Genomic DNA, 18,645 nt, shown 5'->3' on the forward strand with positions numbered 1-18,645 from the left:
TTTGTCATATAAGTTTGGACCCTCAAATGAAAAGCGCTAGAGCAACAGGACTGGGAAGAATAGTGAAGCAAGCACAGAGAGCGAGAGAGAGAGATGGAGATAGGGACAGAGAGAGAGAGAGAGGGGGGGGGGGGGAGAGACAGACAGAGAGAGACAGAGAGAGAGAGAGAGAGAGAGAGACCTCAATGAGGAAAGGATGGAATTAAATAAAACACTACTGTAACCTTTCTAATAATAACTAACAGCACTAAGGGGCCGCTTCATTAACCTAACAGTCCCCCTGCCCCCCCCCTCTCAGCTCTTGTCTGCATGCCGCAGAGTTTTGATGAGTGGTGCAGAAATCCAGTGATACTGCGGTAAAGCGCCCCCCCCCCCCCCCTGCGCCGTCTCATCCTCCATCCCTACACGGTTGCTCCGCCTTCTTTGTCCCCCTTGGCCAATCACCAGCGCCGCATCCCGCTCATCACAAGCCCTCCGTGTGAAAGAGCATCATGAGAGCAAATCAGATCAGATCCACTGGCCAGATGGGCCTGACAAAAAAATAATAATCCTGGATGAATGAGCTCTTTAGGTAATAATGCGAGGAATTATACAGACTTGGTGATTATTTTTTGATTAATTAATCGAGCCTATATGAAAAGGGATATCTCAATTTGTGTGTTGAAGTGAAAAGTGCTTCCCGTTAGAATTCCAATTATAAATCCCTTTATGTAGGCAAAACTTGTAAAAAAAAAAAAAAAAGAAGAAAAAATGTACAACATTGAGGGTCATGTAAAGGATTACTCGGAAACAGATTGAGTACGCAATGATGAAATTATTAGAAGTACAGTAGTAGCAGCGTAAACTAAGTGCAGCGCCCCCACATGACCATTGTGGGTACTGCAACACCTGCTGCAGACAGACGAAATTGAACATGATGTCCACGTTCGAACCATCTAATCTACAGTATGAGACAACACGAGGCATAAAAAAAACAAGCAACAGTTATTTTTGTTGTGTAAAGTTCATTATATAAAATTTTCTTTTTAATGACAATATCAATGCAAATATAGCACTACAGTGATTTCCAAGGTACACCGTATCTTACCATATCAATATAGTATGGCACTCATATAATGGCCACTGTTTTAGAAGACACACAAAACCAACATCTTCTGTAAACTATTTTTGGAAATGATACCTAGAGTTCGACATCGGTCCATGAAAAGGAATCATTTTAAAAATGATTGCTTACGTATCCGAAATTAAACTGGGCACAATAGTATTAAAACGTTTTCAGCGTAAGGAATCTCTACATGCATTGCACTTGCCCATTTCCTTCACCCTGATCTGTGTTTGTTTGAAAATGGACTTGGTAAGCTTGTAAAAAAAAAAACCCTCGACCATCAAACACGAACGGGTGGAAACATAAACAAAAGGCCAAAGCAGTGACTCTCAAACATTTAGATAGGTCTTCTTTTCACAGGGGGGGGGGGGGGGGGGGTACTGTACTGTACATCTTGGTGCTAACTATCAGGAAACAACAACAACCAAGAAACATTCAAGTGCCTTAATACTGTTACAGAAGGTCTCACTCTTCAAGGTACAAACTTCAGTTCATGTGTCTTTCAGAAATAAAGAAAATATGTAACAATAGCACATATAAGAATAATAATAATTTCTGAATGAACAACACCGGTAGTCAAGGATAGCAGCAAAGTGTCAAGACAATGAGCTGCTGTGAAATCTGTACACAAATAAAAACTAATGTACAAAAAAAATGCATAAATAAAATAATACTAAACACAGCTTAAAGGGAGTCTTGCATAAATGTAAAAAAAAAAAAAAAACAATGGCTGGACTGTGCCATGGGATTACTGTTTGTTAGTCAAACTACAAGTAATGTGTGGACTGGCTGCAGCAGATAAAGTACTTAATTCTTTTAGAAAAACAGAAGTGAACAAAGTTATGTTTATACAGTTTATGCTACATAATATGTATTGATTACAAGTATGAAAATGGAAATCATTGCTACATTTTCAATACAGTTGTACATCTCTATTTACAGTACATTGGGGATTATTTCTCCTACGCATATACCATGTTTTGTGCAGATTGTTCCAGCATTCTGTTTGAGGTGATCAATACTCACAGTCTTATCAGTTGCATCATATTGTACAGTCTGAGTTGATGGGTGGGGGGGTCAGTGCATGTTCCTTCTGTGTGGCGTATCAATCTAATCTGCAACTGTGGATAAGCAATGAGGGATGAAGATGAAACATTGATCTGTGTTTGTATTTGGCTGGACTGCAGGGTATGTGCCATCGGTCGCGACACCTCTTCTAATGAGAATATTAATTTTCTTTTTTTTATACAACCACGTTATCATAGTGAAGATGTAAAAGTCAGACATGATCATCTCTACACATATTCTTTTACAACACCGTATGTCTATTGTGACATGCAGAGAATGACACAGTAAATATGACTTATTCAAGTCTTAGATATGTATGTTAGGCTAAGTTGACAAGTTTTATTTATGTCGCTCCAGAAGTGGGAGCATATTGCTATAAAATTGCGGAAATGTTCATAAAGTAAATAAATGTACATTACAAAACAGATACAGTAGGTAGCTTTTACGCCTCGTTGGTGATTATTTGCATCCACAATGACGATCTACTGAAACCGAGACGCCTCATTATGCATTCACGATTTCAAGAAACATTCCATCGACTTCAATGGGCCTTGCCTTCTCTCATCCACAGAGTCATTTCTATGCGTGTTTTTTGACAACTGCGTATTGGAACAATAACGGGCTTTCCTTTGTATCTCAAGTAGTCAGGAGGAAATTTGGCAACACTGAACACAGGCCAGAAAACATACAACCCTCTTATTGTCGAGTTGAGGTCTTCATTTGGAGCATTAAATCTGGCATTTTAAGTTTAAAAACTCATTGGCAATTAGAACACGTCAAAAAAGGACATACGGTAATAGAGAGAAAGTACAAATCAGTGTGGTAAGATATAGTCTGATTATAATATTGATTTATTTTCTTTCAGCAAGACTTTTTTGTACCCCCCCAAAAACATGTTCAAAGTTTCCAATTACATGCTTTATTCCCAGATAAATGTCTCAAAATAAAAGCACATTTCTCTCTACTAAATCCACATTTACTCCTGTATCTTATTACAAGTCCAACCACCTCCTTCTCCTCGATGACTGCAATCATCAGTGCGGCACTTGTCTCTCCACCTTAGATCGCCGTGTCCCACACGACGGCCTGTGGCCTCTGGCAGGGTGGCGTACCAGTCTTTCGAGGCTCAGGTGTCCGTCTCCAACTCGGGAGGATGGGCATGCTGTCCTGCTTGCACAGACTTTTGTCAGGGCGCCTATGGGCCTTGATCTCCTTGCACAGGCAGCGTTTACGCTCAATGACCTCCAGCAGCTTGCCATCTCTCTGGGTCTGCGTTGCAGACTGGCTGCTGCCCCCACCTGCAGAAGGCTGCCCCTGTGCCAGCTGAGCGAGCTGCTGGAACCGCAGCTGCAGGTGGTGCTGTTGCTGAAGCTGCTGGAGCTGCTGCTTTAACTGCAGCTGCTGCTGGTGGAGCTGAAGCTGCTGCTGCTGCCGGGACACATTGGGACTGCTGTGACTGCAGGACGCTTGAGATTGGGCCAGACCGTGAAGCTGAAGACATTTCAAAACCCCAAGTCAGTGATTTTATGTACCGGTTTTCTGGTATTACTTCAATTCAGTAGCAAACTGCAAAGATGTCACCAGGGACAGTCAATCCTAGCACGCTGAATAAATCTGCGCTTTCCCTTGACTTCCACCAGGATGCAGCACTGCTTCATTAATGACCGGCTGAGGGAGGGTCAAACAGCCACATGAAGACTGTCTCTGCAGCACACTCAAACTGCGTCAGCACTTGCTATGCAGCCAGAATCAGAGCGAAATGTGCTGCTAGAAGACTGTAGCTCATCTCTACAGGACATAGCTGCAGCATGCTCTGTCATCCACAAATTTCCCTTATTTCCCAATTACATATTAGCCTACATACCTTTGTGGCTGTTATTCTGCTGAGGCTGGGCATAACCTGAATTTGCTCAGTGGACATATCTAGAAGCTATAAATAGATCTCTTTGGAGCACCGTCTCCAGCAGAAGGAGAAGTCATAATGAGAACAACATAAATGCTCACTTCAAAGATTACCATTAATGAAGTCAATGGAGTCTATAATCATAAGGCGAGGTGTTGTAACATATTCACCTGATTCAGGGCTTCTCGTGCCGGTAGACTGCTCTGTCTCTGTATGTCGCCTCCACCCACCTGTCTCACTCCAGCAGCCGAGGAGGAGCGGCCCAGCCGCCCCAGTTCTGCAAAGAAGCAAACATTATTACACTATGTGCCTGCTAATGAGAACACCAGCATATAATTGTCATTTTAACACACACGCGGATGTGAATGCCTATCCATACCCGTGTGCGCTGACTGACACAAAGATTTTAGTACATCCTGTGCTCATTATGTTGCAAGCTGTGAGATGACTATAAAATAACCCTCAATTGATCAACACAACCGGCACACTTTTATTTTAAATTGTAAAAACACATTTGCACAGATACTTGTTTCTATATCACCATTTCATTTGCTCTCCAATCTGTAAACTATAGGTATTTCCTATTATCTAACAGAATGTGTAGTTGGGAGTAAAAAAAAATATGATGGAAACTTAGAGAAAAGTGATGAGCACATTTTCAAAGTAAGCTTTTACGTTTTTAGGGAAAGGCTAATTTCAGTTGGAGGGAATGTGATGGAGGAGAGACGGTTAGCTCTGCTATAGTTTGCTTTTTTACCTACCGCCATTGCGACAGGCAGGGAATGTCTGGCAGGGGAGAGGCAAGCCAGGTCTGGGCAGGGCTCTAAAGCCGGGGCTGCTATCCGCACCGGCCAAGGATTCATTCTGAGTCCGACTGGCGGCACCACTGTAGTGGACCGGGATGTCTGAATGGCCTCCTCGCAATGCCGCACCCAAGTCCTCTTTATCCATCCGTAACAAGGCATCAGCACTTCCATTCCACGCTCGTCCTTCATCCTCTGAGACAGGAAATAGAGAGAAAATAAACATATTTTAAACAATGTTTTACTAAAAATACAGCCAAAAGTCTTTTTTCTTTCAATACAGCATTGCACTTGAAAGGAGCTCTGACTTACTCTCGGTCTCTCTGCTCCCATGGCTGAAGGACAATTTCCTCTGCATTGGCCAGTAACGTCCCTCATCTGCAGCTAAGCTGGCACTGCTGTCCCAGGGCATGAAGCCAACTTTGGACTGGAGGGATGCAGACCCTCCATTACTCCTGGATCCCCCCTCACCTACACCGGTGAGACTAGAGGGCTGCTGCAGAGACTGTGTCTGCGAGCTTCCTCTCAGGCTTTCATAAGCTGGAGGTCTTCGAAACCCACCGGAGGGGTAGGTCCATAGCAAGGGGCTGTCTGAGGATGGAGGCTTATACGCTGGCAGGCCATGAGGAGTGTGAGAACGAAGATGTGGGCGAGAATGAGGACGATGGGATGATGATAATGGGGTAGGGGTTGAGCTGGTGTTGCTTTGCGATGTTTGGCTGCTAGTGGAGTGACCCAGATCCAACTGTAAAGAGCGTGGGCCTCCATCCCTATCCCTATCTCGATCTCTGTCTCTGTCCCTGTCTTTATCCCTACGTCTGTCACTGTCCCTGTCTCTGTCCCTCTCTCTACCCCTATCCCTATCTCTCTCTCTATCCCTATCCCGATCCCGATCTCTATCTCTATCCCTGTCTCTATCTCTATCTCTGTCTCTGTCTCTGTCTCTGTCCCTATCCTTGTCTCTGTCTCTATCCCTCTCTCGGTCCCTGTCCCTGTCCTTGTCTCTCTCTCTATCCCTCTCTCGGTCCCGGTCCCGATCCTTGTCTCTATCCTTATCCCTATCTATTTTGTCAGACTTCAAGAGAAAGCTAACAGACTTGGCTTCCCTGACTGTACTTGATGTTTGGGTTTGGACTGTAGAAGTCTGAGAACTGCTCTTGTTTGGAACCGGGGAATCTCCTCTCTCTGGCTTACGGTAGTGATGGTAGTGCGAGGGCCGATGATGAGGATGATGGTGGTGATGGGAGAAAGGGGAAGTTGATTTAGAGGAGGGCGGCAGAGGTGTGGAGTGGCTCCTGGCTCTCAGTCCAGGAGCAGGACATAGCTGGGCGTCTCTGCCGTGTTTGTCCTGCTGGGTTACACTTCCTCCCGATGATTCCTTGGAGCTCGACTGGGATACCGGAATATTAGAAGCGGTTGAAGAGGAAGTGCTGGCTTGAGCTGTTATGCTGGATGATTGAGTTCCACTTTTAGAAGATGCAGATGTTTTGTTTTGCACCCCGACCCCACTGGAAGCTGCCGCTGGCTGGGGGAAGGCAAGCAGTGGGGGACGGTGCTGCAGAAGATTTGGGAAAGGCGCTGGGATCTTTGTGTTGGACTCGGGCTCAGATTTACTGCCTTGCAGCAAGTAGGGTGTGGGAGCCCGTGGGGTGTGTGGACTCGTGGACAAGACCTGTGGGACAGGGGTGGAGGAGACAGAGGAAGGCAGGGGAGAAGAATGGGAGATCACGGCAGCTTTGGGTTTGGAGCAGGAAGGAGAGGAAGAGGAAGGGCGTGGCAGAGAGGAGGAGCCGCTGGATGAGGAAGGGGTGACATGAAAGTGTTTGGAGTGTCTCACTTTAATTGGGGGGTGTCTATGGGACTCCCTGTCCTCTTGCAGTGGGTATTTCATCTCTTCATAGATGGCCTCACTCTGGTCTGAGTCAGAGTCAGGGGTGGTGGCCACAGGGGTGACAGGGTGGGGGGTGGCTGTCTGACTGTCTCTGGTGAACACTTGTCCCACCATCTCTATGTAGACGGGTTCATCGTCCCCATCTCCTTTCTGAAGGCGAGAGTCTGCTGCCTGGAAAGGCATGGATGTGGCAGAAGGAGGCACACGTGGAGGCAGAGAGTCCAAGGAGAGTTGGGTGCTGGGACTTCTCTTGGGTTTTAAAGGAGGCACCTTCTTTGCTCCAATATCTCCAGAGTCAGACTTTTTCAAGGCTGTTGGAGAGAGAGAGAGAAAAGAAGCCGCTTAAGAAGAAAGGTCATGTTTATCTACAACATTTGCGCCTTAAAAATAAGTTTCTTACCATTCTTCTTCTCTGAGTGTTTCGACTGTGAGAACGGAGGCTGCGTATCGGAAAGTCCTCTGCCGTCAGCAGACGAGGAGCTGAGGCGAGTGCTGGGGTGACGTTTGGGTTTTGTTGGGGGGCAGCGGCAGCCATGTTGGGACTGGGTGTCCGAGTAATCTCCGTTCTCCAGACTCGTATCCCCGGCACCGACGGCATGGCAGGACTGCGAGCGTGGCGCCATGGCAGAGGCACAAGAGTGAGGCGAAAGGTCCTGGGATGCTGGCATGGTCATGAAACCCATCCGGAAGTGCCGGCGGAAAGACGCCAAGTCTCTCACTTTGCCAACAGTAGCTGAAGGGTCGTTTTGGGTGGAGCTGCAGTTTAGGAATGAGGTTGGGTACAAAACATGTAATTATTTTATGATGACCTCACTTGCTCTACACACTTCCCTTGGGTCTTCAAACATTGTATTAAATAAGTGCTGGCTTGAAAGACAGAAACAGAGAAAGCTCCGGAAGCTCTTCCATCATTCACATACACACATCTTTAAATCTGAATTCCTCCACATCTGCTTCCTTTTTTTCAATAAAAATACTAAAATCAATTCCCCTGTCAACAACACTCTCCTTGTACACTGTGCTGCTGGAATTCCCTTACTCTTTATATCTTTATATCCTCCACCCACATCAGTAGTCGGCTCTCAAGAACACCAGAAGCCTTTAATCCGTTACCATGGGAACAGTTGTGATTTTTTTTAAATATATTTTATAGTTTGTCTTTGAAGTCCTCAATGATTCGAGATCTGAAACAATAAATAAAACGTCTGACTAAACATTGCATTTCCTCACCAAACGGAGCAATCCTTAGTGATGCACTTGCAGGGTGTGTGAATGTATTATATAGCTTTAATTCCACCAACATTATTGGGTGCAGATGCTTATTGTTATTTACAGAAAGCAGCCCAGGCTGCAGTGTCAGTGGTTCAAGATGTAGCTGTAGAACCGTTTAGATTTTTGATAATCTGTCAAAGGGCTTAGAAAGTGGCCTATTGATAACCCTCAAGTAGTTTTTCAGCTTTGGACATACGTGTTGTGGTATCCTCTCCCACAGAAACACAAGATAAGCCCCTGGCCTTTACGCTAACTTCAATCGAACAAGGCTGAGCGACTTTCCCAATGCAATAGACCTTTCATTAAGAAGGCTGCTGTGAAGCGATTGTACTCGTGCAAAAATGTCAGGAAGAAAAAAATAAAATAAAAAACTGCCTGTAGTGGAAATAACATCAAAAGCAGTAAAAGGATATTAGAATTTACTGCAGCGATGCAAAAAAAGAAACCACGGCTTCATCATTCTTAGCTTATTCTGCAGTTGTGTTGATTGTGTTGCAACCACGAAGTCACAGGGAGCTCATCTCAGCAGCAAATCTGTGCAAACATGTTTGAGGCTGCGGGAAACTGTAATACTGAGTGTGTCATTAAATAGCTTGCATGCATGGGCATTTGTTGTGTCAGAGATTCATCATAACACATAATGGTGACATATGACTATGGGTCAATTACCGCTCTCTTTTGGATCAGTTCATCCCTGTGATGCGGTGAAGCACAGAGGGAGGAAATCACAGCTTACAATTTGCAGTCAACATTGCAAGTTTCAGAACTGAGGCTGCTCTTTGTGGCGAACACAAAATCATTATGTCAGACAGTGCTTGTGTTGCTGAGTCTGTGTTTTTTTTTGCATGTACGTATGCCCTTGAATTGCTGTGGCGATTCACTTGTGACTTTTCTCAATCGATATAGTCACTACAGGGCCATATTTAGCCCAGAACAGAGCATCAGCAGCTCAATCTGATAACAGGAAGAGTCTTTCAATCTAAAAATGTGAATTTTTTTTTATAAAGGATTGTCGTCGTCGTGTGATTTCTAGCTCCAGACCATGAACAGAGGAACGCTGCTAAACAAAATGAATTTCTATCAAGTTTGTGGGTAAGTGGGCCCAGAAGGGGAACAAGTGATTCGGTCTGAGGTGTTTATGGAAATAAATTTGACTGCGTGAGAACTACCGGCATGAAACTCAGCCAATCAGAGGCAAAGTAAGGTGGGCGTGGCACTGCCAAAGTTTCATCACATGCTGCACATAATGTAGTTTTTGATTCTTAAAGCAGTAGATTGAGATTTGTTTTGCTTTTCATACCTTTAAGGCATGTACCTGTCTGTAAGACTTTCTGTATTTGTTATGTGGCAGCAGATGAAGGTTACATATTGATTTGCATGCACACTAAAAAGAAGCAGGGAGAATTGTACATCCTTGTCTCTGCCAAGGAAATCTTAAGCTGGTCCTTTATGGCCTTGGCCTTTAATAACTTCTTCCTCAGAGTGCGGAATATTCCCAACAGCATTTAAGACTGTAGTGATAAAGAAATCCAGTTTAAATCATTCTGCCCCTAGCAACCACTGTCCCATTTCTAATTTACTGATTTGGGGGCAAACTGTAAGATTAGGTTAAGTTTAAACAGCTGAATGAGACGATCTGTTAAAAAAAAAAAAAAACGGAGAACTTCCAGTCTGGCTTGAGGATAAATACGAGCAGTTAGGTCATCTCTTGTTCGAGTTTTAAATGGGTTGCGTTTGAGCAGCTGGCACTGAGGCCGTGTTACACACGCATCTCCAAAAACGGTTACGCGTCTGCACGCCTGTAAACTGAGTTTTAAGTTTAGAAACGTCACTCCACGACGTAAAATGCTGCATCATGATGTCACTAATTCATTCATTGCCATAACTAATGGGCCATCTCTCGTTTTGCTTTAAACTGATCTGGAATGAGAAAGAACATTCAAATTAAAACTCCTTGGAGGCTTTGTTCAAAGCGATGAATCATAAACTTTGTCTATTGATCCTTGTAACAGTATTACTGTGGTATTGCTTACCGGCATGTGAACTCCAGTTGTGTGTGTGTGTCTTTGAAGTGACCAGCAACCAAAATAAGATTTCCACTTGTGACTACTAAACAACACAAATAACTTTCACAACCAATCAATGCATGTGTCTCTATCCGTCTGAAAGGCAGCAGTCATTTCCAGCACCGACTTTCAATTTAGACAAAGACTGTTTTATCTATTCATATAAATACCATGAACCATCGGCAATAATTGATTGTCAGATATGATTCACGAATTATTATCAAATTTAAACGCCATGCAGTGAAAAAGACTTATTCAAATAAAACTACATTTAGTTACATTGGGAAACACTTGCATGCATCTACACAGAAAAAAAGTTTATTTTGTTTTTTACAGAAGAGTCATAAAATGTAAATATTTTTCACATATACAAACTTCAACACTGGTGCCTTTGCATTTTTTTTCTTCGCCTATCATCATTACTGGAAATAGTTGGTTTATATAATCACCATGAGAAACTTAAAAGAAAAAAACACTCACCCATTCCATTTAAAATTCTGTATCTCCTCAGCCATCTCACTTTTATAAAGACAATTTCTCTCCTGCTGGTTATTAGATCTCAAATGTTTTTCCCACCTTATACTACTTCCTTTATCAAACTCTCACTCAGCTCTGCAGTCTTCATGGGTCCTGCCTCGAATCTATTTGGTTTCCATCCCCGACCCTGCCCTGTTTTCTATCATCACCAGTCATGTCCTGCTGTCCTACTCGATACCCTGCGTCTCTTACTGGCTTGATTTTGCCATGATGTTTGTCTCTGCCGCCAACAAGCGCACCTCCAATTACTGCCACGAGTCAGAGAGCATTGGATGGCACTCGTGAACAAACTGAAAAGTTGTTTTTGATGCACTTCTTCCCTCTGCAGCACAAATAGTGCACACAGTGTGGAATTTAGAAAATCAAGGGTGACTCACAGCGAACAGTACATCCGTGCCCACAAACCCCAGGCAGATTAAATAATCCTGTCATCAAATAGGGATGATTTCATGCCAGTTTTATGGCGCACTTGATTTAATTTGAGCATAATTAAATTGGGTTTAATGCGCAAGTGCATTTTAACAGGTCTGTGCAAAACACACTTTAAATTAATATTTAATTACTATCAAAGGCATTATTACCATTATTATTATTGAAAGGTACTTAGCAGGAGACCCCGTTTTAATGTGTTATGTTTACTCTGTTGCTGGATGACGTCCAAAGAGAGAAGCCTGTACTGATACTTCGGCTCAATGAGTCGTAGTGATGGAGAAATTAGAGCCTTGAACACAAACCCTGGTGAACAACTACTTACTTCTCAGTTGAAACAGTGCAGGCAAGGTGTGCTTGAAAAAGTATTGAGAATACCTACAAAAAAAACTAGAGCGCGCAGACCTCCGCCGAGCTGCTCATTCACCTCAAATAGATTTACGCCGTCCACATGGTGATCTGGATCATCACCAAAAGGTTCTAAACTGTTCTTGGTATCTTTCAGGGTATCAGGGTCTATGTGTATTTTTAATAGATTATTGAATCCTTAAATGAGGTTTTCAATGTTAAAATATATTATTTTTTCCTACTGTCATTCTGGATCCGATCCAGATGAAATATTCAGTGGTGAGATAGAGGCCCTCGCCCTACATGACTGGGTCAAATCCCTTAAATATTGGTCAATAATCAACCGCGATATTGAGGAACAAATTTTGAAGCTCCATTTTCTGCAATCGCACCAAACATTTCAAACTGATCCATAATTCAGGATCTCTTCTGGATCATCACCAAAATGTAAAAATGTCTGTTCCCAACAGTTCCTGAAAATTTCATCGAGATCCGTCCAAATCCTTTTGAGTTATCTTGCTGACAGTCGGACAGACAGACAGACAAACGGCGGCGATTACATAACCTCCGCCTCGGCAGAGGTAATAATGCCTATGTTCAAAATCCACTTCAAAGAACCTGAAGATGTAAACGCAAAGAAATATTTACAGTATTTTTTTCTGTGACTTTTAGCACAAGTATTCTGCAAATAAAGTCCTTTAAGATTTTAACAAGTAATAATTCTGTTTCCCTGCACCACAGGGTTTGACTAATATCTGGAACAATCCGTCCCATGAGGCCCGTTCAGTGGAAACACTGTTCACTCCTCCGCTAAGTGGGAAGAACCTTGGATAGAATTTGACAACAGCAGATAATTCTGGTCTGCTCAGCTCAGAGAACCCTTTTACTCAGCTGTGAGCCAGAAGGCTAAGAATATGGTAGCAAGATTCAGAGTCATGATCGCCGCGTACGGTTCACAGTTAAATAAGTACATTTAAACAAGATTATTTGTGGTATAAATCCCAAAATAAATGTAAATGTACACCAGCAAATTATGGTAATCACAGGCAGCGACTAGGATATGCAATCAGAAGACAGATTTTACCTACAAAGTGTCACAAAGCACAGAAGGGTGGTGTCTGCTGATTGCAGCTTGTGTTACAGTCACCCAGACGTTCCTCCTTGTTAGTCTCATTCTTAGGCTGTTATATCCTGATAACCTCTGAATGAAACTAAACAATCAATAGTTTTTTTTACATTATCACATATTCAGAGCAGACATTGCTGTGAATTAAAACAATTCACCCCACTAAAAAAATTTTTTTAAGGGAAAAGAAGCTCTGATGAAAATATGTAATGTAAAGACAAGAGAATCACATTTTGAACTCAGATAATTTAATTAGTTGCCAGTCGATTATGTTTAATTTTCTTTTTCAATGTTTGCTTCCTTTTTGCCCTCTGAGCATTTTGTTGGCATTATAGTCTGGGAACGTATTACTAATCCACAGAACAAATTAACAGAATTATGATTCTCTGTTATGCAAATGTTCCAAATATGCTCAAGAAACTCTTACAACTTCATCTGCCTGGAATTAAGATTTTGAAAAGAAACTCATTCACGCCTGCTAAAACATAATCCTGCACACGTGCATGGGATGCTCCTTCGAGCCGAGCCTCTCACTTCTTTTTGCTTCCTTCTTGGTCCCTCTGCCTCCAATCCAAGCGACTTTTGCGATACAGCAGGTTCATGTCGCTGCGTGGTCTCTCCTCCTCGCAGCCTGTCACAGCACGGTGTAGCCGCTTGCTCCTCCTCTCTATGTCACGCAGGAAATGCTCGACTGCCACATCCTGGGCCGAGCCAGAGCTCATGGTATAGAAGAAGACTCAGCAGACGGGGACGTGTGTCACAGGCAGCCTCCTCCGACTCACCTAAACAAGCAGGGGAACAGGGGCAATGTTTGATCTCATTAGGCATTACCAAAGACATATTGAACAGCTTCCCAGCACCCGTACACTTGAAGGGATTGACGGGGATTGCTTACGGAAAGCGGAGAAGCACGTTTGAAATTCAAATAAATAAAAGTTAACTTAACTGGCAGAACCGTTGGAGGGCTATCGCTCATCGTGCTCACAGTGTCAAAGCAATTAACCACCCTGCCCAATTATCCAACTGGCAGCCTTCACAGCAGGGAGGCAGTGATGCATGAGGATGAAGAATGCACTTTGTTTAACCAAACCTCTACTTCATCACATGAAAACTATTTATATTTTCATCATCCACTTATGGTTAGTCAGCTGCAGAGCCTCTCTGGCCGTAGTCCCTGGGATGGCCTACAGCTAAGCCTGCCTGCTAGCCAGACAGTAATATGGTTTGTCATATGTAGCGCATGCACAGCTTCCCACTCACGGCTCACCCCATAAGAAGTCACGCGTGTTGTGGGGCAGATATCGAAGGGCCCAGCCGTGTTTCTACATTAGAGAATATGCAGAATGCGATTGGCAAAGGGAAGTGCAGCTGTCAGCTGATGACACGTTTCCAGTTTTTTTTCCCGTCATAAACAGAAACAAACATTGAAGGCTTTTTTTTTTTTTTTGGACACGCAAACGTGATCGCTGCTGTTTGTGACAATAGTTTACTTTGTAGTTGAATTGCATAAATATGAGTACAATACTTTACGTGAGAGACATGATTCTACACTAGTCACATAAAAATAAGACATTTTTGTAAGTTTAACCAGAAAGTTATAGTATGTTATTATATTATTATTATATTATTACACATGCATTAACAGAAAATTAAGATTTTTGTTGTAGTAGTTTTTTAAGTGTTAGCTGAATTTGAATTATTTTGTCTACGATTACTAATAATACTCATGATGGGTTAATGTGCAGATTTGATTTTATGATAATCAACTGAATTTTTAGAGTGCAGAAATTCTAAAACTATTTGTCACCAGAATGCTTTACATTCATCAAAAATATATAAAGATGATTAAAATCCAAAGGAAAACTACCAACCTTTCATACCCCGATTAACGACTAATCATCTTGGTCTTGTTGTGTAGTTTGTATATAAAAATCTTTTTAATCTCTTCAATTATTTCTTTTTTTTTACAGTAACCACAAGTTACATCTCAAGAAATTGTAATATTTTAAGATGGTACTTCCATAAAATACTAAAAGTCTATAGTCAACCATTGTATCGAAACACGTTTTCTCTGCCCTACAGAGCAGAAAACATTAAAGGAAACAAAAATGATCAAACTAATTATTACATTTTCTATTTATTTCTGAAATCACTGCATGTAATAATGAAACTGCATGTAAATCCTGTTTAATGAGTTCTGAAAGTTGCACAAAAGACCCTTTAAAAATACATGACATGTATGTATTCCAGTGGTGTAAGAGCTCACCAAATTCTGCACGTGTTCAGGACGATTTAAATCCCATTTGCCACCGACTGCTCTGCAGCCTCACTATTAGAACAATACCTCCACCATATTTCACTACAGACAAAAGCCACGAAGGCAGCATCGGACGTCGTCACCTGGAATCTGTTGAGCAGCGTAAGCTGTGTGTGATTCTTTTGTTGTGGCCCAGCGTGTCATCCAGCGTGTCAGCATGGATACTGTTATTCTCGTATGTCACGGCCCTAACCACAACCCCGACCGCAGCCGCTGCCATGCGTGCTGGCTCGATGTTAAATTAGGTTACGTAGCTGCAACAGTGGGCTGGGCTTTGGTTAACTCCAGCTTTGATTTGCGTTTTTCTAGGATCTGGCAGTCCTGCTACTGCCGCATTACAAGATGCGACCTGCTGTGTGATTAAAGAATCGGGAGACTGTATTGGCAATAGAATAATTACTAAGCATAATGATTATATCTATGTAATCAACTTACCGGTAGGTTACAAACATCCTTCTTACAGGTCAACACAAAATGTACAAAAGACACTCCTCTTGGTCTGTGATCAGTCAGTCAATTTAAATCCGAATAACCTATAGGGTCAGGAGTTGTTTGAATGTCTCTCATTAGAACCGGGAGGGAGATGGTGCAATGTGTCACGTAGCTGGATCTGCATGAAACGCTGCAGACTACTCTCTCATGTGCATGAGCATACACATCACACCATCCATCCATCCATCCGTCATGACAAACGTGCACACAGAATCTGAAGCTATAATTACAAATGCTCAGCATTATATATGCATTAGTAAACGGAGGAAATATGATGAAAATATAGAAATATTGTGACGCGAAATATCAAGATATTATATTTTGGAGGAAGATAATATTCCTCAAATGATTAAAGTGGTCTTTCACTAGCACTTAGTTCACATGTTTGGGTAGCTTTATGCAGCAGGCTGATGCACGTTCAGCAAATGATGTTCTGCACATCGCTGAGAGTGAGGCAGTAACGCTGCACAAAGAAGGGCCTGACAACGCTTCTATGGCATGCAGTATCTTCCAAAATGCTGTTAAATAATTGATTACTTTGTGTTTGCATTATCCCTTGGCGTTTTGCAGACATGGTTCAACAGGAGATATTGTTAGGTACAAGCTGCCCTTATTTTTGCTGAACTCATGAGATGTTTTTTTTTGCCTTTGAATGCTCTTTAAATAGAGTAGATGGAATTCAATTGAAGGGGACTGAACATCTTGTTCATTATACACATGCATCTTCTTCCTTTTCATCTAAAAAGACAGTCCTCGGTCCAACATGCTCTCGTGTGAAAGATGTTCAGTTCTGCAACCTTTTAAGGCTGAATTAAATAGCAAACAAGTGCAATTTATGTAGATTAATCTGTGACAAAATCAGAAGGATTTTATCTACAGATGTTCATTTTATGAATGATACAGGCTCTGCATTGTTACACAAGATACTGTACCAATATGCAGGTTTATGAAGCTTCCCTTTGATACCACAGCATATTTCTGCCCGCCGCTGTACAGCATCATAACTTGACCCCGCAGCCACTTGATTCAGAACAGTCCCTGCACTCCAGCCAGATGCAGCGATGCATTTCAGCCTCGAGAAACAAGGAGGGAGACAGAACGAGAGAGGAGGGAGCACGAAAGGACAGAGCAAAATGTTCATGAGACACACGCAGCAGAGAGGCGGGATCGAGACAGCGGGAAACAGACGAGAGGGGAGGGCATGGTGAAAAATGGGGTGGGGTGGGGGGGGGGGGGGGGCAATATATATACGGAATCACCGAAGGATTAACCTGGCTGAAGAGAAATACGATTAGGCAAAAAACAGGACTTTACAGAAGGGAACACGAGAATGGAGCAAATGGAGAGGATAGGAAAACAGTGAAAGGCAGCCCAGTCTACAAAAATGGGGGATGGAGGTGAAATCAAGCCTCTCACGCTCGTCGCTGTGTGTGGTCTCCTAGCAACACTGTCAGCCATGCATCGCTTCCTTAGCTACTGAATATGCACAAAGCAGGATGTCAATCTCATCATACACACACTTGATCCACAATGTAGCTAAATGGATGTAGCGTGTGTTTGCTAACATCCTTAGTACAGTGAGCTGCATGCTGCACATTCAGGATGTTATACAGTCTGCTGTCATACCCCGAGTCTGCTCAAAAATATATGCTAAAAGAATAATGTCCAAAAAAATAAATTGTATTATTTAAAGGTAGAAGGAAATAATTTTTCAGTAATGGTCAATTGTGTGTTACTACACATCATGTTAAATATTCCACGTTTCATAAAGTAGAATATTTCAATCAACCAAAATTAACAGAGAGATTGGAAAGCACCTACGAAGATTGGCTTATTTTCTAACTGTGCACTTGAAAAGGTTTGATTATTGCACGTCACACACTTTTAGTTCACAGAAGTTCATCCTGCGATGAGGAGAGGCTCAACGCCAGCCATTCAGTCAGATGCTGAATCACACCATGGGCCACTCAGACTTTCTCCAGAAATGTTCCAATTTCAAAATCCTTTCAAAATTTAGGACAAAGGAACGGTGACGCATTCAAAGCTTTCATAACAGCTGCTTGATCGTTATCAATATTTCTATTGTCCCCTTGATGTAAAGTGTATCTACCTGCATACGTTCTCCTGTAAGAGTTATAGAGAAGAAATGATAATCAGTGACGCCGCAGGTTGTTTGGAGTTCTGCTTTTCTTACAGTACATTATATTTGCCAAATATTGCATTTGCTATTAATGAAATGATGTGCCTGCATGTCTGAAGAAATGAAATGGGCAATGAGAAACATGGTCATTGACAACTTAATTCATTTTCCCTAAGGAATCGGACTATCTGAGTTAAACCAAACCGCTCTGGTGTGAAAGCGACTTTAATGTACATCTTTCCCACCAAAGGAAGGGGCAAACAGTTCACGTTGTGCTCTTAGTTCCATCCTCCTCACTTCTGCTCTCTCAAATTCAAGAGTTGTGTGTGCTTTCAAACCAGAATCCCTGAAAAGATTGCATTCTGACCAGCTTACCTCATACCAGAGGCCCTTTCGTGCACCATTTCCTGCTTGGTGGACAATTACACACTAGTTAAAATGAAACAAACAATATGAATATACACCCCCCCCCCCCTCCCCCGCCCTCAATAATGCATTAGCTTGAGGTCAAATCTGCTCCTGAAATCTGACCCGACATGTTTTTAGAGAGCTTCACCTCTTATTTTCTTCAATATACCAGCTGGTCCCCTAAATACTAGGGATATATTTTATGATGCATTCTAGTTGCTCAAAGGCATTGTGTGAACTCTTTCCTATGTTTAGGGTGAAAATACTAAAGTGTTTGAAACCTGAACAGAACGCTGCAGCAAACCTTTCAACTCAAAAAACAAACTACACTCACAGGATAGGTTGGATGGAATCTTCTTCTTACAGGTGTGCAACTAAGTGACCGCTAAATCTTTTATGGTCCATCACCAAAAATAGCCCACCAAAAAGCTTTTCCTGTTTCCCTAAACACTGTGCTACCACAGCCTTTAGCCAACATAAACGCGTGGAGATAATCCATTTTTGTTTCACGGAAATGAGAACAGGCAAACTTGTGAATCTGAAGTACCAACTCAATGCTTGGTTGTTGTTGGATTATGTGATCTCGTTCTCGTTTCAGTTCTATTTATTGTTTATTGTAAATGACATGTATGAAAATGTAGTTTTATTTTGCGACTGTTTTGTGCACTTTATGTTTACTTCCTGTTTCCTGTTTCCGGTTTACGACAGTTTGTAAAGAAAATCTGGCGGAAGCTCTCTCT

The 18,645-nt window shown here is 42.4% G+C and overlaps 1 protein-coding gene across 1 annotated transcript; it reads right to left on the reverse strand.

Moving 5' to 3' along the window:
• Nucleotides 1-3,232: 3,232 nt before the first annotated feature.
• Nucleotides 3,233-13,270, reverse strand: LOC137900877 (neuronal tyrosine-phosphorylated phosphoinositide-3-kinase adapter 1). The gene is made up of 7 exons (XM_068745023.1): nucleotides 13,083-13,270; nucleotides 7,171-7,526; nucleotides 5,824-7,081; nucleotides 5,192-5,685; nucleotides 4,838-5,074; nucleotides 4,247-4,353; nucleotides 3,233-3,664 (listed from the first exon to the last, which is right to left on the reverse strand). The coding sequence occupies exons 1-7, from the start codon at nucleotides 13,268-13,270 to the stop codon at nucleotides 3,233-3,235; spliced, it is 3,072 nt and encodes a 1,023-aa protein (XP_068601124.1).
• Nucleotides 13,271-18,645: the final 5,375 nt, after the last annotated feature.

The sequence above is a fragment of the Brachionichthys hirsutus genome, chromosome 10, assembly GCF_040956055.1.
Source record: "Brachionichthys hirsutus isolate HB-005 chromosome 10, CSIRO-AGI_Bhir_v1, whole genome shotgun sequence".
Taxonomy (NCBI): Eukaryota; Metazoa; Chordata; class Actinopteri; order Lophiiformes; family Brachionichthyidae; genus Brachionichthys; species Brachionichthys hirsutus.